Source organism: Thamnophis elegans, chromosome 3 (assembly GCF_009769535.1).
Source record: "Thamnophis elegans isolate rThaEle1 chromosome 3, rThaEle1.pri, whole genome shotgun sequence".
Lineage (NCBI taxonomy): Eukaryota > Metazoa > Chordata > Lepidosauria > Squamata > Colubridae > Thamnophis > Thamnophis elegans.
This window is the reverse complement of record NC_045543.1, coordinates 12,895,623-12,917,893: the sequence shown is the minus strand read 5'-3', so window position 1 is coordinate 12,917,893 and position 22,271 is coordinate 12,895,623. Positions and strand designations below refer to the sequence as shown.

The following is a 22,271-nucleotide window of genomic DNA, read 5'->3' as shown; positions in this document are numbered from 1 at the left end:
AAGAGAAAGAAAATGATCTGGGGGTTTTGACACAAGATAACTAAATGTATAAATTAGGATGCAAAATTGGAAGCATGCTGCATTGGTTTTGGGCGAGACGGCAATTTTTTTTTAGTATACACAGAAAGCAATTGCGCTTACTTAGCCAGAGAAATTAAGTATGCTCCGACAACCTTTTTGTCTGAATTATTCAAAATATGGAGTAAAGAAAATGCAACTAGTTTCCTGGGGGAAACAATAATAATAATAATAAGGAATCCAGTTTCTTGTCAACGAAGAAAGGGATTACATACAGAAGACGCCCTAAGTGCATCCACAGTTTTTAGATCTGGACTGTCACATCTTGGGTCTTCTTAACACTGTATTTTAAAACTAATTACCAATGGCTTCGTTTCCACATATATTTAGCTCTTTCTGAAGTTATTCAAGGAAAGGGAAGCTGCACAAATTGTGGAAAGGACTCATCAACATTTAAGCTGAGAGAAAATATTGATGAGAAAAGTAGACGAAGACCAAGAGCCAAGAACTATGGGGGCATTCTTGAGATCTGGCCAAAGTTAATTCAACTATTTGCAGCCCAACAATGTAAAAAATGTCAAAATGTGCAACACTTTTTTTTTTCATCTAGACATTTTCACTCTCTTCCCTCTGGCCATATTTTGAGATAAGTTACATTCATGGGACCTGAGTCCAAACCCACAGTAAATCAGGCGTATCTCCACCAAAGTCAATAAAATTATGATTCCAACCAATATGGATGTTGGGAGAGAGGAGAGAAGGGGAAGGTACAAATATCAGACTTTGTACGCCCAGGAGTCTCTACTGCAGATTTCTTTTTTTAAATCTGCCCTTGAAATGTTTGCATTTAATAGAGCAGAGGCAGGATTATATCACAGGCATGCTGCAATCCTGTCACTTTTTGGGTTCTTGCAGATACCAGAGAGAGAATTTTCCCTGCTTACTTATAATTTATGCCCTCCATAGATAATTGGACTAACTAACAATGGTTAACCATAGTCTATGGGATTAACCCAATGTTGGTGGTTCAAAGTGCTATGCGAAATCATAAACTAACCACAAGGCTGAGTCTGCATAATATGCTAGATTAAAATATGGCACAGTTACTTTATGGTTCAGGATGGCTAAACTGAATTGATTGGGGAATTCATAAGGCATTGCCACCCTGCAATTGGAGCAGGGAATTCCTGGACCTGAAGATGTTATTGGCCTGTAGAGCTTACAACGCCTGATGAATGGGTCATGCTTTTGAAGGGGAATGGGAGTTAGAATCAAATATTAGCTGAATGGACATCCTTTTGAACTGCATTTAAGACGCTCAAAGTGGACACACTTTCCGTCTCCTCCATGTATCTTGTTGCAATTTGTAAAAGTTAGGCATAGTTGGGCTTGCTTTCAAACCCAAATCACATAAAGACTGTAGCATAAATGTACATATCTTGCTTTCCATAAGAGAAGGTAAATAATAAATATGCAAGTATATTTATACATGCATGTATCAAACAGCTTGTGTAAACATTTTCCAAAGAGGGAGTAAAGTGTTGTGGATGAAATACACTGATAAAAATTCAACAAATTCTTTGTGGTGGTTTTTTTTTTAAAGAGGCCACTGCAGATTCCACCGCTCGCCAGAAACATGCTGTAAACTTATTTTTTATGGCAAGATCAGAAGTGTTGCTTTTCATTGCGGTTTTCCAAAGCAGAAAACCATGCTAGAGGTTTTGTTTTTCTGTTATGATTTTTTTAAAAAAACTGCATCTCCTCTAATCTGACCTTGAGGAAACATTTTATCTCAGCTGGATATATTTCTTTCTCCCCTGTACCATCTCCCTGATTAAATATTGATTGCGGAGCCTCTCCTGCCATGTTTTTATACAGTATGTACACCACAGGTAGCTTTAGATCTGAGCGAAGAAGCTTTGTTCCAATGGTATTCTTTCGATAAGTGCCAATTAAGGGCTCCAATTTATATTAGAAAATAGAAAGTTTTAGGGGTGGGGATGGAGTGCAATGCACCTTTTTTGAAAAAAAGTACACATTACCCAATCAGACTTGAATTATTTCAGACAAGTTTAAAAGATACTGAATCATAAAGCCTGGCGAGATTGATTTTCAGATTAGTATCAGATCCCTTCCATATGTTTATAATGATTTTATAATTTTACATAATTTATAATATTTTTTGCTACAATAGGAGCTTAATACTGATTTTATATTTATACTGCATTTTATATGCTGTCACAGGGAGATGGTGGTAAACAATGGAGAGCGATGAAAGGTAATAATATACAGTATCAAACCTGAAATTCCTAACATGTGCAAACTGGAAATATGTTTATTAATGAAATGTGTCCCAAACTATAGTTCAGTTAGAGGCTGTGAAAGATTAAATCAGAGCAAATATCCATGTAAAGGATTTAACAGGGAGTAAAAGGGAAGCATTCTGTATTTTACTCTAAAATCTAATTGGGGGGGGGGAGACCTAACACAAAAATCAAAAGGCCAAAGTCACTCTAGACACTCTCTTTTCAGGCTTCTCACTTACAATGCATTCCTATCAATAATAGGACTGTGTATACTTATATGTCTAACTGCAAGCATCACTTGGACCTGCCAAGGTCTACTTCAATAATTTCTCAGTCTAATTTCTATTTAAGCTGCATCGCAGTTCAATCCTGATCAGGTAAGTTTGAAAGGTGCTGTCCCTTGTCTCTAAAATGCATATGATGAGCCATAAGGAGGATATTCCTTTCCACATGAAAGAGGGATGCAAAGATGGAGAAAATATCATTTTAATGCCTGCATGTTGAAAGCCAACTTAATCCATATTAAATTCTTCCTTGCTAGAAAAGAGCTTTTTCAATACTCCGCCAATGCATCTGTAGAGCAAACATGATATCGAAAATATCATGAGGGACAAAGGAGAAACGGAACATTATCTTAGCTGGAACCTATGGTATATGTGGGCGACAAGGAGAACAGCAGGGACTTAAAACGGGGAAAGTTAAATAGCAGTTGTTAACAATGGGAACTAAAAGTGAACTTGGGTATTGTAACAGATCCCTGAATTTTGTAATGAGAAGATGTGGCTTAGAGACCTAACAATGAGGAAGGGAAAAAAAGTTGGGCTGTGAATGAGACTGTCACCGCGGGGGGGGGGGGGGTGTAGGTTTAAAATTGTATTTGTATGTTTTACTCTTTAAAAAATGTATAACTAATAAAGATTTTTTTAAAAAAAGAAAATATGAAGCAAGAGGGGATCCAACTGTGGTTTCGGGTGATCTCTTTAAACTAAAAAAAAAAGAAAATGGAAATGGAAAGTTTATCTTGTTCAGAATATTAAATGCAAACATAAAAGATGCATAGGTTTCAAGTTTGCGCGGAATCTATGGAATACTATATGATCTTCAGATATAATTAAGGACATGGGCATTCTGCATTTTTTTTTCTTCTGCCTCACTCAGGAAGCCCAAAGAAATGAACAATCCAGCTAAAGGACTTGCAACACATTTATCTCCTCTTGTAACCTTCCCTGGCAGTGTTATTAACAAGCCTTCAATCACCGAGACGCCAGATTGGCAGGAAAAGATCATAATCGGAAGCAGAAGTTGAGCAAACAAATCTGACCTCCCTCTGTGCTTCAGAAGACTTCTGCCAATAGAAAGAGAGGCTACAATTGAGATGGCAACTCTTAGGCCTCTTCAGTCTGAGTGGACTTTCCCCCAAAAAAACCCTGCTAATGCTCAGCACATAAGGGGATTCCAATCTAACAAGTCCGGTGTTTGTTTTCTGTCTCTTTAATAGATGGTGAATAATAATAACGGCTGTTTTACTTAAGGTTGGCAGCTGAGCATGCCAATCATGCTGCATTGTGAAAGGAAAAAACAGAATGCCGTTACTTTGTGCTATAGGAGATGCTTGTTAACGGCGATGGGAAAGCGCATGACAGCTATACAACAATGGCACGTGACTTTCTAATTCAGTTTTACCTACACCAGCAATGGGGAACAGATGTTGGAGGAGATTTATAGCTCCTAGTAACCCCTGGCCAATGCTGAAACATGCTGGAAGTAGTAATTCACAACAATCCAGGTAAAGCAAACTCCAATTCCAATCCTGTGCAACATTGACCCTCCCCTAATATTTTAGATAGTGTCTTAGATTACTGGAAATTCCTAGGGTTGAATCAAGGATATTCTGTATTTATTGCAGGTGTATTTTGCAAGCTTTACCATATTTTGGTTTTTTTTTAAAGTTGCAGCAGAATACTGAATTCTTAGAAACTTGAAACATCAACAGCCATTTTATCAAAAGATAACCTTTTTAAAGATAATTAAACTAATCAATCAAGCACCTGTAACATCTACTTTATGGGGGAAATCTACATTTAGAAAATCTTAGTTTGACTAAAATCCAGTGAGGAGAACATCATAAAGCAATCTACAATTATCTATGGTGTGGGAAAAGTAGATATGTCCATCTCTCAGAGTGTTATAACTGGTGGTCCTAACTGAACAATGAATGATTCAGGACTGTAATTACATACTTCCTCAGACCCTGCATTTTTAAACTGTAGAGTCTATTGCTTAAAAGATTAATGTTGGCCACTAATTTGGAAAGTGGTCAGGTTCATGGACAATTCAGCCAGCAGTACCCATTATGGTAGCTATAGATCATTTCCAATATCGAGGCAATAAGATTCATCCATCAAGGAAGCAAATGAATAGGAGGAAGAGCTGGGAAAAACCTCAGGAGGGTCCTAACAATTCATGAAAAATAGCTAAATCAATGTTTTTCAAACTTGGCAGCTTTAAGATATAAATAGTATGCTGGCTGGGGAATTCTGGGAACTGAAGTCCGCACATCTTAAAGCTGCCAAGTTTGAAAATCTTGTGCTAAATGAAGCAAAATCATTCAGCTCTGAGATAACTTTCTGTCTTTTATTCTATCAACAAATGAATTTGTTTTTAAAGCATGTGTTCACTGATATAGCAATATTTCCCAATTTAAAGCTCATTGAGTCAGCTCCCATGAACTTCTGCCAATATGGCAAAAAGCAGACTGTGAAATCCATCTCAGTAGAAGCACATACTCCCCAAAACAAGAAGCTCCATTCCAATGCCACCCCATAATTATACTTAAAGCTATTGAAATGAGGTTTTTGCCATTAAAATAGAATATACATTTACTGGTGGGTGATTTGGGGTAGAGAGAGGGGTCGTCCCCCCCTCCAGTAACAATTAACAATTATCAAAAAATTTCCCTTCCCCCTAAACAAAATCTAATAGATGGTATCTCAATTTTTTGGACTCAATTTAGGACATACTCTCAATTCCTAATTCTTCATATTTATATACGGAGTTGCTATTTGTACCTGGATGTTCAGAGCTCTATTTAAAATAGTAAGTCCTGCAAGCTTGTCTGCAATCTGTTTACTCTGATCTGGAGCATTCCTTTTATTTGTATTAATTACGTTTTCCATTACAGCTAATAACACAAAGGAGACCAAGTTAAGAATTTAGGGAAATTCTTACTGCACGCTGAGGACTGATTGATTTCACTTTGCTCATTTCACTGGGATTTCCGATCCCATAGATGATCCATGCGCACCACCTCAACACAAAGGTTATCTCCCCTCAGCTCTTTGTACAGAACAGATGACTGACTCAGAAGTATTTACAATCAATAATTGGTAAGATGTTATAGCAGTGCTATTTTGCTACCACCTCATGTTGCTTTTAGCCATTTCGGCACTTCAGATTCCTGAATAAATCTACAGTTAAGGCCATTGGCTAACACATCCCATTGCATCCTCCATAGATAAGAAACAAAATACTAGATTTAAGCTGGGCAATCTGAGGACAAGCTTGATTCAATATTTGAGATCTCTAGCAGACTTTGAGCAACATCTGGCTCAATATTTCCCTGAGTGCATTCACTAACTTTCTCTGAAATGAATTTGTGGTGACCTATTTATGCCCTACCCCTGGAGATACTCTGTGAAGATAAAAATAACACTGAAAGGATACTGACAAAAAAGGGAAATTGGAGGGAGAACACTGGGATTACTTTAGACAATTTGATATTCTCCAGAAGTTTTGGATTGGAACTTCGACAATCCTTGCCATTGGACATTCTGTCCGGAATCGATAGAAGTAAATATACAATATATTTGAAGAACATCAAAGGCCTTCACTGTCCCTTAAATCCACACCTCCCTAAGTTGTTCTAGCAACAAGGATTTTTTTTTGCTTCATGTCTGTATGATATTTTATCAGTGACAACCTAATTTTCTCAGCAATTTTGTGGCAGTAGGAAAAATGTCTTTCGACCCTCAATCAATAGTGGTAATTATTATTATTAAACACCTGGCCAATGTTTATTCATTATGCATCTGCAGGGGAAATAGGCAAGACCAAAAGTAGGAATGACAACTTGTTGACCCTTCACCATTTTTATCAAGATATAGTATGCACATGTGTTTGCTTGTATATACACATAAAAATACCCCAACTAATCTGAACAGGAAAAATGATTTCCAATTTGAAATAATTACTCTCCATAGAGTTTAAAACTTTAAATAAAATATTAACTACAGAGCAGGGGATGGTATTCACTAAGGTAATTAACACATTATGGGTGTTTCTACAATAGCTCCCTACTTCAGAGAATAATGAGAATAGGGCCAGTTTCTCTTCTTAATAATAATTTAAAAAATGCTAAGGATCTGCTGTGGAGTAATTGAAGTGTATTAACATGACACTAAAGCAGGGGTCTCCAAAGTTGGCAACTTTAAGACTTGTGGACTTCAAATCCCAGAATTCCCCAGCCAGCCATGCCATGAAAGAATAAGCTAGCTGGGGAATTCTGGGAGTTGAAATCCATAAAGTTGTCAAATGTAGAGGCTCATGAATTAAAGGAACCCTTTTTTTGTGGTAACCTATAGGGTTGTGAACACTTCTGGTTCAGTTCCCAAAAGGTGCTTTGCAATACACCGGGAGACACCCCATTCTAGGAAATGACACAAACGCTTTCAAGAACTGCAGGGAGATTCTCCTTTCATGCCTCTGGAGAACTTTTTTTGGGAAAGGAAAGGAAACCACTGTGTGGTTCTAAAAACCTATCTTCTGAAAGAAAGCTATCAAGATTAATAGGTACAAGGTGCAACCTTCAAGAGGGAACAATGGAAGTCTTTGGACATGAAAGGGTCACAGTGGCTTGCAAAACTGTATTCCTCTGGGATCCTATCCCCTGAATTGTATTCCTGTGGGATCCCAGCTGGTCCAGAATTCCCAGGCATCCACTCAAAAGGCAGTTGCTAGTGAATAAGGGTTCCACCACAAAACCGCGGTAGACAAAAGCGCGCTCGACGAAAGCGCCTACGTGATGTCATCACAGCGCGATGAAAACATCGCGCTGTGATCGATAAATGTAAAATTAAAGCGAAAACCTTACCCTAACCCCCCCAAACCTAACCCTAAACCTAACCCTAAACTTAACCCTAAACCTAACCCTTAACCTAACGCTAAACCTAACGCTAACCCTTAACCTAACGCTAAACGTAACCCTAACGCTCTAAACCTAACCCTAACCCTTAACCTAACCCTAACCCCAAACCTAAACCTAACCCTTACCTTTATGTGAATCGGCTTGTTTTAATTTTATTTTTATTTCAATTTTTAATTTTTTTCGTCGCGCTGTGATGATGTCATGTACGAGCTTTCGTCGAGCGCGCTTTTGTGGACCGCGGTTTTGACGGGTCACGGTGAATAACTGTCCCCAGAGAACCTAAACCACATCAGCCTGACCTCTGCAAACAGTAGGCCTTTGAAGTATACTTCAGAGCCACAAAGGAAGTGTAAGATGTGTGTGTATGCATATGTGTAGAAACTGTGTTTACGTGTGTGATTCATACACACACATGTTGCAGCTGCTTCGCCAAGGACCGGGGGAACCTAAATCTCATCAGCCTGACCTCTGCAAACCTCAGAATATATTTCAGAAATACAAAAGAAGCATAGGATGTGTGTGCATGTGCAGATATTGTGTTTGTATGTATGTGCATCACACAGAGACACATATGTCGCCACTGCTTCGCCAAAGATCAGAAAAGTTAGAAAACTACTAAGACAGACACTTGTCAAAGTCAGCTAACCTCCAGGCAGGTGGAAAAGACAAGCCTTCTTGGAGAAGAGATTCCCTCTCCCCGTTTCTTGATAAAGTGCCGGTTCGGTGGCCTTTTTTATCCCAAACCTCGGAAGCCGTCGGAGGGCGAGAGGCAGCAAACCTCATCGCTCAGCTCGGAGGCAGAAGCCAACCCTCGCCTCTCACCCTGAAAGGAAATTGGCGGAGAGGGTGCGGGGCCCTGCAGGCCCCAAAAACACGAAGGCCGCTGGGTTGCGAGGGCGCGGTGCGCCTGCTCCGCTCGGCGGGGGATCGCGCCCGCCAAGGAGCGAGGCCGGAGCGGAGCCGGCGAGCGAAAAGACGAGGCTGCCCCGTGGCCGCCGCCGTTACCTGCAGCCGCAGCTCTCCACCACCATGTCCTCGTACTGTTTGTAAACCACGTTGTTGCCGGAGTCGGTGTAGAGGATGCTGATGGGGCTGAGCTTGGAAGGCACGCAGCAGCTGGGCGGGGTGGACTCGGGCGCCATGGAGTTCATGAGCGTCTGGATGATGGCGTGGTTGGTCGGCTCCAGGTGGGAGCGCAGCGGGAAATCGCACACGCCGTCGCAGTGGTAGGCCTCGTAATCCAGGGGCGCGATGATCCAGTCGTCCCAGCCCAGCTCCTTGAAGTCGACGTGCAGCGCTTTGCGGCTGCAGCGGCTCCTGGTTTTTTTGCTTTGGCTTCGCCCGCCGGAGGCCCGGCCCGCCAGCGCCGTCCGCCGCCTCCGCCGCTGCTGTTTGGCCAGAGCGCCTGGGCTTAATAACTCGTGGGACCCCGGCGGGAGCTCGCCGCCGCTCAGTGTCCGGATCTTCTGGCGGATCTCCTTGAAGAGGTTGTCTTTCCGCTTGGTGCGGGAAAACACCACCAGCAGGGCCCTCTCGTGGGGCTGCGATGGGCGCTCCCGGCCGAAGCCTAACTGCCGGGGGGACAAGAGCTTCCCGGTCTGGGCCGAGACGACCCTTAGCCAAAAGCACAGCACGGGCGGGCGCTCGGGACGGCCGCCTGGCTCGGCCCAGGGCCTCAAGGCTGCCCAGACGTCGAAGACTTCCCACTGGGGCGTAGTAGCGTCGCCGGAGCCCAGAAGGTCTCCCGCTCTGGAGTCCAAAAGGCCCGGCTCCCGGTCTTCTCTTTGGTCGGGGCAAATGGAGATCAGCAGGCGATGGAGCATCCCTTCCGGGGACGACGCCAAGCTCTTGTTTTCGGCGGCTTTCCGCAAGATCCTCAGTTCGGCCCCTACGATTTCGTCCGCTTCCGCCAAGGTAGAGATGTCGAAGAGGTATTGCTGGCCGGCCTCCCGAGAAGAGTCGTCTGGAAGAGAAGAGAAATGGATGGGTGGAAGCTGCCTTGTTGAGCCCGGACAGCAAGAGCGGCTCCGTCCCGCTGGCTCTGTACCAAAGGGGATTCCCTGCCTGCCTGCCTGCCCGGTCTACCAACGCTTTCAGTGCCAACTGGGCTACCCACTTTCCCTGCTTTATTCCCACTAGTTTTTTCGGACCAATTGAATACAGTTGCTGTTTGGATAAGGTTTTGGGCCAAATTCTGTTCCCCCCCCCCCATAAGAACCCCCATCACCCCCAGAAGCTGGATCTGTTGCTCATCTACAAAGATACTTGGACCACACACTCCTGTTGTCAAAGAAGTGGAATCCATTGTTCTCCCATAAAGCCTCGTGAAATTGCATTAAATTGTGCTTTTCAGCATGTGCAGAAAATGTCTCAACACAACATGGGGGGGGGGGAAGGAGTTCAAAAATGGCTTTGGAAAATGCGTACAAGGAGCAGGATAATTTGGGGGCTGAAATCTATCTCCTTTTTAAAAGTTCAGTTGGAGAGGATCTGTCCGTAAAAATGACCCAACTAAAACCTTCCACCCTTGGCAGGTCAAGAGACAATGAAGGAACTGTACAGCAAGCATCTGCATTTATTTCCCAGTCCAAGCGGAGAATGGGCTGAAGGGGGGGCAGGAGAGAAATGGGGCCATGTTTTTCTTCCCACACTACCCACCCTCTTCATTGCTATGAGCCAAGTTAAACATTTCCCTGGTCTGTCAAGGATCATTTTATTTGTTCACATGTGTGCCTACATGCACATTTTCTTTATTTAAATGCTCCAGGAGAGAAGGTGGAGGAAGAGAATAGTGTTGAGTGAGTTAATCCCTTATGGGGGGTGACCCATCTGAATCCCCTTCCTATCTCGGCTCATTTACATTAGAAACCAGACATGGACTTTTCCTGGGATTAATTAAAGTAACCAGATGTGACAGTAAATATAGACCCTAATATTAAAATAAATAAAGGGAAGGAAGAGGCAAAATAAATGAAAGAATGAAAGAAAAGATTCTCAGAAGGGCTTTCTCAACAGTTCTAGTAGATATAGTTCATACCTTTTTTAATGAAAATTATCAGAACTTTTGATCAGTGACTTAGTACTGTAGGATGTGGCTCCCCTGAATCACCCATGGCCAAGTAAGGTGAGCAACTTGAGAGACCGCCTGCTGCCAATTACCTCCAACAGACCTATTAGATCCCACAGATTAGGCCTCCTCCGAATTCCATCTATTGGCCAATGCCGATTGGCTACCACCCGGAGGAGGGCCTTCTCTGTGGCTGCTCCGGCCCTCTGGAACGAAGCTCCCCGTGGAGATTCGGACCCTCACCACCCTTCAGGCTTTCCGCAAAACCCTTAAAACCTGGTTGTTCCGACAGGCCTGGGGCTGACGGATTCCCCGCCCCAGCTCGAACTTTGTGGTTGTTGAGTGTTTTTTTTTAATTGTTTGTAGTTGTTTGTCCGTTGTTTTTTCTTCTGTTGTATTCCCCCCCCCCTATTTTGGTTTGTGAGCCGCCCTGAGTCCCTCTGGGAATAGGGCGGCATAGAAATCCAATAAATCAAATCAAGGAACCAGAAGTTCTGGCCTTCCTAATGTTGCTGAGCTATCGTTCTCACTTGAAATATCCTAATTAGAGCTGCTGGGAATTTTAGTTCAGCGCTACCTGGAGATATTACTTGACCTTAGTTTACCTCCGAAGCTAAGTAGGCCAGATTTGGTTAGTATTTGTGGGAGAGACCATCAGGAAATTGGGGAGGGGGGGAAGAGGGCGGATTCTGGGAGGAGGTCATGGCAAATTCCTTCAACATAGCCATAGTTACATAGACCCATGAAGCCAGCTGGATTTCAAAGGGACTGGATCTTTGGTAGCTGGAGGATGGGGCCCACAGTACTCAATAATTGTGGGGCTTATTAATGGCTTGATTGAAAGATGACCATGCTGGTCACTTATAGTGGCCAACTGGGAGTTTCTGGGGAGCTCCTTGTCTTTTTTCTTTATTCCCAACAAGAGCAATCAGATGAGTTTCTGCCACCCCGAATAGGGAGCCACCATAGCTGGAACAAATAATAGCTGTAGAAAACCTTGCGCGTCTGAGTGAGGATCGGAATCAGTATCTTTCTCCCCCAGTCTATGGGGCCTCCCGGTGTATTGGGGATGGGTGACTTGGGGACCTGCTGGCTGGGAATTCTGGGAACGGCGATCCCCATACTTCGCTGGAACAGATTTGAAACGGGGTGCCCTGTGTCTGGTCCTCGCATCCTCCATTGAACTCGATGAATTGCGAAAGACCCTTTCCTGCCCTTGGCTCTTTGGAAATCTCCCCCTCTCCTTGCAAGGAGTGGCCATTCCGAGAGAAAAGGGGGAAGGCGGCGGCAGGGACAGCAAAGAACCAACTAGCAGAGCCTTTCAGAGTGTTACAGGCTATTATTCATTTCGCCCAGCGCTCCCAGAATAGCGTCTCCTTCTCTCCACCTGCGGCCGAGCTCGGCGCGCAGACCGGGGAAGCCAGCAGACGGCTACCTCAATTTCGGCTCGGCCAAACTTGCGATCTCTCTCCATTGCAGCTCTTTGGGGCGGTGTAAAGACTCCCTTGTTCCTGTCCAAGCGGCATCACCCGGCAGTTCAGATGCTGAAGTGTCTATGGAGATTCTCAACCATCCAGAGGTCTTCAACTTTGGCAACTTTTAAGACTTGTGGACTTCAACTTCCAGAATTCCTCAGCCAGCTTTCCTTTGCTGGCTTTGCTTTGCTGGCTGAGGAACTCTGGGAGTTGAAGTCCATAAGTCTTAAAAGTTGCCAAGGTTGGAGACCCCTGGACTCTGGATGGTTGAGAATCTCCATAGACACTTCAGCATCTGAACTGCCGCGTGATGTCGCTTGGACGGGAACAAGGGAGTCTTTACACCGCCCCAAGAGCTGCAATGGAGAGAGATCGCAAGTTTGGCCGACCCGAAATTGAGGTAGCCGTCTGCAGGCTTCCCAGGTCTAGGCGCCGAGCTCGGCCGCAGGTGGAGAGAAGGGAGAAGGAGACGCTACTCACCACCCTCCAGACCTTCCGCGTAGCCCTTAAATCCTGGCTGTCCCGACAGGCCTGGGGCTAAAGACTCCAACCCCACTCGAATAGTATGACTGTTGTGCTTTTTTAATGATGTATTGTCTTCATGTTTGTAACTTGTTGTCCTTCCCTCCCCCTGAATTGTGAGCCGCCCTGAGTCCCCTCAGGGAAAAGGGCGGCATACAAATAAAGTAAATGAAAAAATGAAATGAATGAAATGAAGTCCACAAGTCTTAAAGTTGCCAAGTTTGGAGACCCCTGATCCAGACCATGGTTGTCCCAAAGGTGCTTTTTCTCCCCCAAGAGGAAACTGGAGTCTTGAAAAAAACGGATGCTGAGCTATCCGTTAAGCAAGGACCCTGGGCCGTGTCTTCCGTAACCACAGCCTTTAGGAGACCTCAAGAGGCATCTCAAAGCCACCAGGACTCCAGAAACCTCGACTCCTACTTCTGCAGCATCGGGACCTCAAAACTTAAAACCAAACTTGCCCCGATATTCTTTCCCTGTAGCTGGATGCACTTCCTTTGGCCCGCCTCTAAAACACCCCGACTTTCATTCGGGGTTCCCCACAGTTCATCCAAACTCACAGTGGTCTGCCGCCCTTTATGCTGGGAGAGCAGGCAAGAAATTGCCAATTGCTGACTTAAGGTGCAAAGTTTAGCATACAGACGCGTGGCCAGGTATTGCAGGAACACAAGTCTCATGGTCCATCCTGGGGTAGTTTAATGCGGAGTTGGAGTCCTCCAACTGCGCCCGAATAATATTTAAGCAGCGAACTAACAACAGCAACACAACAGGAGATCTTTAGATTAATGTGTTCTCCATTTAAAGATCGGGTAGATTTTAATACAAGAGTTTTGGGGTTTGTAGGTAGTTGCAGGTCTGTCCTTAACCTTAAAGGCAGATTCTGATATTTTAGAAAGTGTTGCTTTTTTGTTTTTGGATTTATTTTTTTTCCTCTTCAGAAGAGGCTTGCTAGGGTACGCCAGCTTGCGAAGTCTAAACGCAACGTGATTCCCTCCCGTTTCTATTGTTTTCTCCGAGCGATAAAAGAAGGATCAATGGTGTAAGTCCGAATCGCTGAATAAAGCGAGGCTTATTCCGAAATCAGTGAAGAAAAGAACATTCGCGTGGTTAGGGTGGGAAAAATAGGACAGACAAAACATAAAGTAGCTAATACCCCTCGCACGGCTGCCGTTTCTGTTAGCGCAAATCAGTTTAATTTCCTTGATTTAGGGAACCTCCTCAAACTGAATCAACAATGTTATTAAAAAATATCTCTCTCTCTCTCTCTCTCTCTGTCTCTCTCTCTCTCTCTCTCAACAGAACACTCAATTCCTTAACGATTTTGTGCAATTAACAAATAAAAAAGAAATCGGCAAAAGATCAGAGCAGGTTGAAAGAGTAATTGGGTACTTGAGAGACCGCCTACTGCCGATCACCTCCACACGACCTATTAGATCTCATCGATTAGGCCTCCTCCGAGTTCCATCCGCTGGCCAATGCCGACTGGCAACCACGCGGAGGAGAGCCTTCTCGGTGGTAGCTCCGACACTATGGAACGATCTCCCCGTGGAGATTCGTACCCTCACCACCCTCCAGACCTTCCGCACAGCCCTCAGAATCTGGCTATCCCGTCAGGCCTGGGGCTAAGATTGTAACCCGCCCGAATGGTATGAATGTTGTGTTTTAATCATGTACTGTCTTACATGTAAAAGTCTGTTTTCCCCCCCTTCCTTTGGATTGTGAGCCGCCCTGAGTCGCCCCAGGGAAAAGGGCGGCATATAAATAAACCTTCTAATCTAATCTAATCTAATCTAATTCAACCACTTCAAACTCCACAACTCCCCACCCCCACCCCTATCTTAAGACTCTAGCGACGCCTCCTCCTAAATCCATTAATTTATCCCCGGCGGCTTCCGAGCCATAATCTAGCGTTCTTGCCTCGCCGACATACTGAAACGTGAACTTTATCAGTAGATATCTGCGGTCCTTCACCTGCAGATTCATAGGACCTACAAATATAAGCAAAGCTGAAAATTCTTTTGGCAGAGATTCCAATCCACGCGTACCCACGATATATTTCTCTGAGGATGATCAGTTACTTAATGCAGGTCCCCCATCTGCATCTCCCAAGCATTTGGAAGATGTAGATCGGAGACCTGCTCCAATTGCGGGGACCAAAGATTGCAGGGCAGCCCCGCGTTCCGGTATGAAGGGGGTTCTTTGAACAGGCTCCTCTCGCCCTCCCGCTTCAGTCTTTTTCCAACCCCATTCATTAGGAAACAGCCTGTTTGATGTAGTAGTTAAGGCACTGGGTTAGAACCTGAAGATTCGGAGTTCTAGTCCCATTTGAGGCACGAAGCCAGCTGGGTGATCTTGGGTCATCTCTCTCCCCCAGTCCTAGGAAAGTGGGCAATGACAAACCGCGTCTGGGGGGAAAAAACTTGTCAAGAAAACCGCAAGGACTTGTCCAGGAAGTTTTGGAGAATCGGACGCGATTGAAGGGAAGAAGAAAAAAAACAATATTAGGAAATGTGTTCCTTCCTTCCTTCCTTCCTTCCTTCCTTCCTTCCTTCCTTCCTTTTCCTTCTCTATTGTTTTCACGTGGTGTTTCATCCAACACGGATCATTTGGAAGACATTCCTGCCGAATGCTGAAACTAGAAGAAATGTTTGTCAAGAAAAGGGAGGATGGAACGAGAAGTTGTTCGGACGAGTGAAGCGTTTTTTACGGCCTGGGTGTCTTTTCAGACCAAAGAAAAGAAAAATAACGCTTGGGGGAAAGTATTCAAACTAGTCGGGAAGTTCTATCTGTTCCTGCAGTTTTAATCTGTCATTCGCCCATTCTCTTTTCATTTCCACCCCCCACCCCACCTCAAGTCTTCTCTGTCTTTTGATACGTCGTGATTTTCAGCCACCTGCAGCGTCCCAACCCTGGAAGAAAAGAAAAGAAAACTCGCCACGAAGTCGTAGCAATAAATCACTCAAGGGATCGTAAGGCAGCCAGAATTAGAAGGCCAAAAAACAAAAGGTGCGATGCCCTTTAGGAGAGGGGAATCCAGAGCGGGCAACTTTTAACTTTTAACTTGTCCCCTCCCTGAGCTCCCTTCATTTGGGCTGCGAAGCGCTCTTCTCCGCTTGGATTTGCAATTGGGGCTAATTATAGAGACCGGCCAATCGCGGATCAGCGCTCCGAGACGCTCTTGCTATTGGCTCGCCGTTTCGAGTCAAGGTGACAAGCGCCCCCCCCCCCGCCGCCGCCCACCGGTTGGCAGCAGTGACGGAACAAGAATCCCGCCGCCACCGGCAGGGAGGCAGATTAAGCAGGGAGGCGCCCTTTCTTAACCATCCCTTGCCCGCCTCCCTTTTCCCACGAAGGGTCCCGACGGAGCTTAAGCGATCCAAAAGAGTTCAGTTGCAAACATCTCGCAAAAGTCTCCCTCTCCCTCCCTCCCCCCTTTGTCTCTCTGTCTCTTTCTTTCTTTCTCTCTCTCTCCCTCTCTCTCCCTCCCGCTCTCTCCCTCCCTCTGTCTCTCTCTGTCTCCCTCTCCCCCTTTCTCTCCCCCCTTTCTCTCTGTCTCTCTCCCTCCCTCCCGCTTTCTCCCTCCCTCTGTCTCTCTCTGTCTCCCTCTCCCCTTTCTCTCCCCCCTTTCTCTCTCCCTCCCGCTCTCTCCCTCCCTCTGTCTCTCTCTGTCTCCCTCTCCCCCTTTCTCTCCCCCCTTTCTCTCTCTCTCTCTCTCCCTCCCTCCCGCTCTCTCCCTCCGTCTCTCTCTGTCTCCCTCTCCCCCCTTTCTCTCCCCCCTTTCTCTCTCTCTCTCTCTCCCTCTCTCTCCCTCCCGCTCTCTCCCTCCCTCTGTCTCTCTCTGTCTCCCTCTCCCCCTTTCTCTCCCCCCTTTCTCTCTCTCTCTCTCCCTCCCTCCCGCTTTCTCCCTCCCTCTGTCTCTCTCTGTCTCCCTCTCCCCTTTCTCTCCCCCCTTTCTCTCTCCCTCCCGCTCTCTCCCTCCCTCTGTCTCTCTCTGTCTCCCTCTCCCCCTTTCTCTCCCCCCTTTCTCTCTCTCTCTCTCCCTCCCTCCCGCTCTCTCCCTCCGTCTCTCTCTGTCTCCCTCTCCCCCCTTTCTCTCCCCCCTTTCTCTCTCTCTCTCTCTCCCTCTCTCTCCCTCCCGCTCTCTCCCTCCCTCTGTCTCTCTCTGTCTCCCTCTCCCCCTTTCTCTCCCCCCTTTCTCTCTCTCTCTCTCCCTCCCTCCCGCTTTCTCCCTCCCTCTGTCTCTCTCTGTCTCCCTCTCCCCTTTCTCTCCCCCCTTTCTCTCTCCCTCCCGCTCTCTCCCTCCGTCTCTCTGTCTCCCTCTCCCCCCTTTCTCTCCCCCCTTTCTCTCTCTCTCTCTCTCTCTCTCTCTCTCACACACACACACACACACACGCACGCACACACACACACACACCCGCCAGAGAGGGCCCCAGGAAAGCCTCGGAAGCAAGGGAGAGGAAGGACTCTGTTGTCTTGACTCAGCGGGGGAGTGTCCCCTTTGCTGTCGAGGCAGACCGAGCCAGTCCCGGGCAGAAAGAAAAGCCGCGCAGTGGCTGTCTGGGATTGCCCAGGGCCGGAAAAAGCGTGCTGAACTGCTAGAACAGGAGACGGAGGGCAGCAGCAGCGGCGGTCGAATAAGCAACAGACGTGGCGGGATTTGAAAGGACTTTCCCAAACCTAGTCGCTCCGGCCTTCGCTTCTTCTTCCCACCCGCCGCGACCTTCCACCTGTTAATGCCCACTTGGCCCCGCGCCTGCGCCCCCTCCATCGCTCCAGCCAAGACAGCCTCCCGCCAATTCTACTCCAGGAATCGGGTTATTTCAGTGCAGCCGCCCGCTTACCGGGAGAGAAGGGAAGGGAAGCTGGGAGTAGCCCTCGCCTGTCCCACTTTGCATCTGATCACAATAATACACACACACACCCCACACACAAAAAGGTTATAGTGAAAACCGCATTTTCCTCGAACCGATAAATCCCAATGTCTTTTTGAACCCCCTTCAGCTTTGCTTGAACTGCTGACTGCTCTTTAGAAGGCCAGATCCAGAAGATGAAACTCAAATACTTTGGAAGGAAGGACTCACTGGAGAAGAGCCTAATGCTGGGAAAGATGGAGGGCAAAAGAAGAAGGGGACGACAGAGAATGAGGTGGCTGGATGGAGTCACTGAAGCAGTAGGTGTGAGCTTAAATGGACTCCAGAAGATGGTAGAGAACAGGAAGGCCTGGAGGAACGTTGTCCATGGGGTCGGACAGGACTTCGCAACTAATAACAACAACAGCTTTGCTTTTCCTTTCTCCCAGGTCTTCCAGACCTTCTCCGGGCCGTTTTCTTCCCTAAAGAGCAAACGATTTCCCAGCCGCAAAACCAGGCATTCGGTCACCTGAGCTCACCTTTGCTTCTGAGGCGATGTTATTACCACATTCGGGCACCTCGCTGATCCCCTAAAACAGTGTTTCTCAACCTTGGCAACTTGAAGATGTCCGGACTTCAACTCCCAGAATTCCCCAGCCAGCATTCGCTTCAAGTTGCCAAGGTTGAGAAACACTGCCCTAAAACCTCAGAATGCTGGCTGGGGAATTCTGGGAGTTGAAGTCCGGACATCTTCAAGTTGCCAAGGTTGAGAAACACTGCCCTAAAACCTCAGATTCCTAAAAAGGGACTGCAGGCTTGATTCGACTTTGGGCAGGGACCGAAACTCCTTGTAGGGGGTGGGGGGCGCACTTTGAGTTTTTTGGTGAGAACAAACAATATTAATGGTCGAGTCCTTGCTGCTCTGAGGAGCTTGCTTTTCTTGCAGACGTTTCATGACCAAACTAGGTAACAACATCAGTGCTGTTGGTTTATTGGTTCTCTGCGCATCGCCACCAGCGCATTTCATATCCCCTTTCTTCCAATTAAAACAAATGCAGCAGTTTGGCCCAGGCCCAAGACTCTCCGCAGTGATTTCCTCATTTGATTATTAGTGTTTAAATGAACTTTGCGTCAAGAATCGTTTATGATACGGAAACTGAAAACCGTGAAATCATTTTCCGCTCGCAAAGTGTGGATCACAAAAACAGTCATCCTGCAAAAACCGTTAAATGTTAGACTCTAGTCTAAAAGGGTGACACGGTTAGTTTGGTTTAGATTAGGAACGAACCTATCGATCATCTATATCAAACCCGATCAATTGGGGAGCAATTTGAGGAGTATGGAAAGTTGCTTTTCAGAGAGCTTCTGTCTGAGGTTTAGTATCGCGGGACTCAGGGTTGGCTCAGCCTTCCATCCTTCCGAGGTGGGTAAAATGAGGACCCAGATTGTTGTTGGGGGCGATATGCTGACTCTGTAAACCGCTTAGAGAGGGCTGAAAGCCCTATGAAGCGGTATATAAGTCTAACTGCTACTATTATTACTATCGATTCCTTGTAGTTGGATTCGTTGGGATGTTCGTTCATTTTTTTTTAAAGGCAAAACCAAACACTTGCAAGAATTGGTGAGAAGGCGGCGAAAGGGAACAAGGACAAGGCTAATTATTTCCCATCAGGACGACGAGGCTTTCCTTTACCCCCCAACACCCCAAATTCATCGCCCTCATTTACTACAAAATCCCGAAGCAGAGCTAAACCAAAACGGCTCGCAGCCTACCGACCTCCCCATCCCCAACACCAAACCACCCAGTTTAGACAGAAAGGGCACTTTTAAATAGCGAGGTGGAAGTGGAGTGGGGGGGGGGGCTCTCTTCTCCATTAAGGTACTCCAACCGAGCCAATCCAACTCGCTATCCCGGAGCAAAAGGATAAAAGGAAGAGGAAAAGACTCTGGCGCAACGCGTCTGGATGCAGCGCATTTCCCGAGACGGCTCTGCGGGCAAACCAACCCACTCGCGAAGAGCTCGGCCAAGCAGAGCGCTTGTTGGGGGCAGTGGGGGGCTGCTCACCTCGCGGCTGTGCCCGCGCCTGGTCCGCGAAGCCCGTGACGGTGTTGGGGCGGCTGCCCGGGGCATCGTTGCTCTCTCCCTCCGGCCGGGCTGGATCCCGACCGCCGGCCAGGCGGCGGTAAAGCGCGACCATGTAGTCGTGCGGCACCACCGTGCCGTTCCCGAAGACGCCGCCGTCCCCGTCGAGCCTCTCCCCGGGCTTTGACTTCCAGAGGCCCGGGCCGCCCGCCCCCGCGGTCACCGCGTCACTGGCCGCTGCCGGAGGCCGAACCGCCGCGGCGTCCAGCTGCCCGTAGCGGAGGTGGCAGGCGCTCCAGAGGCAGCAGAGGCAAAGCGCCGCGGCCGCCCTCAGCTGCATGCCTCTCTCGCAGTCTCCCTCCGCTTCGTAGCAGCAGCAGCAGCCCCGGGCTCGGCGGGCTCTGAGCGGCTGGCGCAGGGGCTTTGAGGGTTCCTCGGACTCCCCGGCCGCTTTTGAACATTGTGTTAACTCGAGGCCGAACCAACCAGGACAACTGCAGCGGTGGCAGCGGCTGGCTGGACCCTCGCAGCGCCCCCTGCCGGCCAGTCGCCGCCACCGCCGCCTGGCAAAGGAGCGCTGCTTTTGCCAAGGCGGGGAAACGGGGAGGCGGGCGAAGCGGAGTCCTGCACGGATGAAAAAGAAACGGGGGGGAAAAGGCAGCCCCCAATATAAACAGCGCCGCTGAGTCACTTATTTGTTTTTACAAACTCTTCTCCTTTCCTTCCTTCCCTCCCTCCCTCCTTCTCTTCCCCTTTTCCTGTTTCTTTCCCCTCCCGATGTGTGTGTGTGTGTGTGATATATTTTTTTAATCCGAATCCGTCGGAAATAACACCAGCCGCTTTGCCAAAGGGACAGAGAGTTGGATGCCAGCCTTTCGGCGCTGGACGCTTCAGCAAAGCCGCCTAGAAGGTGGAGGGGGGGGAGGAAGAGCCGTGTGGATTTTCACCTAGCACTGCATAAAGCCCTCCATGGTAGTGGATTCATAAAGCCCTTCATGGTAGTGGATCTGACTATTTGAGAGACCGCCTTCTGCCAATTACCTCCCTGCGTCCCATCAGATCGCATAGAGTAGGCCTCCTCCGAATTCCATCCGCCAGTCAGTGTCGACTGGCGACTACGCGGAGGAGAGCCTTCTCGGTAGTAGCTCCGACCCTTTGGAACGATCTCCCCGTGGAGATTCGCACCCTCACCACCGTCCAGACCTTCCGCACAGCCCTCAAGACCTGGCTAGCCCGTCAGGCCTGGGGATAAGACCCTAACCTCGCCCCACCCGAATGCTGAATGAATGTTGTGTTTTACTGGTTTATTTTTTTATTCACATTTTTTTTCTTGTGTTCTGTCTTGCACTCCCTTCCTATTAAATTGTAAGCCGCCCTGAGTCCCCTCAGGGAAAAGGGCGGCATATAAATGTCAAATAAATGACTAAAAAAAAAAAAATAAGAGAGCTGGGGAGGGGGGGGGGCAATTGGATTCATCCGGCGGGAATTGGACCGACCCTCTCCGAAATACAGGACAGAAGTTGCGCTTCCTTCGATAATCCCCTTTTCAACTTTCCTGCTCTTTCGGAGAAATCAGCTCCCTTCGCTTCATCGACAAAAAAAACCCCCGAGAGTTTAAGAAGCGAGGAGGAAATAAAAACAAACACCTGGATAATTCAGGACGGCTACTCCAGTAGTCCCTGCAACAGATGGAGCAGTAGTAGTGAGGTTGGGGATCGAAGCCAGAGTAGCTGATTGCGATTAACAGATCTAGTCCGTTGTTTCGACTAGCTTTCGGCGCAGGGTCTAGTTTAAACTAAGGGAATTTTTATTTTATTTTATTTTGAGCGACCAGATCGAGAACCGGCTTGTAATTCCAAAAACTCGTTTTTTTAAAATGGCACCTCTGGGTAATAATAGGGCCGTTTGTGGGGTTAAGTGTTATTGTCGAATTTATCTATCATACAAGTTATTAGATTTTTTAAAAAATATTCTCATTACAGATTACTGAACTTTTGCTACTAGTGATCTGTTATCACTGACCTCAGAGAATGAGGTAGTAATAAACATCAGTAAGTACGTAGAAGTCACATGTGGCATAGATGTACTACCTAATAATACTATATGCGAATTTGGATTCACAACAAAGCAGATAGATTTAGTCAACTGGCTCTGTTAAGTGATCACTTCTAACGCCAGGATCGCAGGATTCGCATTTTAAGGCGCTGTCTGTCGGGTGTACGTAATTGGGAGTCCATCCCACAGTAGAATGGAGGTATCCAATCTTCGACGGCCTGGAGGTTAATTGGAGAACTATAAAATACATTCATTTTAATGGACTTTGCTTTCGGCCTTTCCCAGGAAAGTACTAAGTCCCATTTGACAGAAGCGACTGGGAGGGGGTCTCCAGACCCCACGACCTCTCCCTCCCTCCCCACCACCACCACTAGATTGGCTTTCCCCAGATTGTTGAGGGGGGGGGGAGTCTTAATTGACATCCAACTTCCTGTTTCCAAAGCGTTTTAGTTGAGTTTCTTTGGAAATAAGCCTCGTTGAATTCATCGGTCCCTTACTCCCAATTATGACCTCCGTCTGGGTGTTCATTGGTCCTTACTCATCTTACGACAACTGCGACTTGCCAAACCCTAGGGAATCTCTGTAAGAGAGGCAGGTTACTCGAGGATAACCAAAACTTGGAAATCTGGTAATTGTGTAAAAAGTAGAAGCGTTGTGGCTTACTTCACAAGATGACAGATATTTGAAAAAGG

At 46.9% G+C, this 22,271-nt stretch overlaps 1 protein-coding gene across 1 annotated transcript; it reads right to left on the bottom strand.

Moving 5' to 3' along the window:
• Nucleotides 1-8,528: 8,528 nt before the first annotated feature.
• GDF7 (growth differentiation factor 7) lies at nucleotides 8,529-19,864 on the bottom strand. The gene is made up of 2 exons (XM_032214510.1): nucleotides 19,507-19,864; nucleotides 8,529-9,490 (listed from the first exon to the last, which is right to left on the bottom strand). Exons 1-2 carry the CDS (start codon nucleotides 19,862-19,864, stop codon nucleotides 8,529-8,531), a joined length of 1,320 nt encoding a protein of 439 aa, XP_032070401.1.
• Nucleotides 19,865-22,271: the final 2,407 nt, after the last annotated feature.

Coding starts and splice junctions, on each gene's coding strand:
- GDF7 (XM_032214510.1), bottom strand. CDS start 19,864: ATGCAGCTGAGGGCGGCCGCGGCGCTTTGCCTCTGCTGCCTCTGGAGC. Junction 9,491..19,506: donor GGCGCGGGCACAGCCGCGAG/GTGAGCAGCCCC, acceptor CTTCTCTTCCAG/ACGACTCTTCTCGGGAGGCC.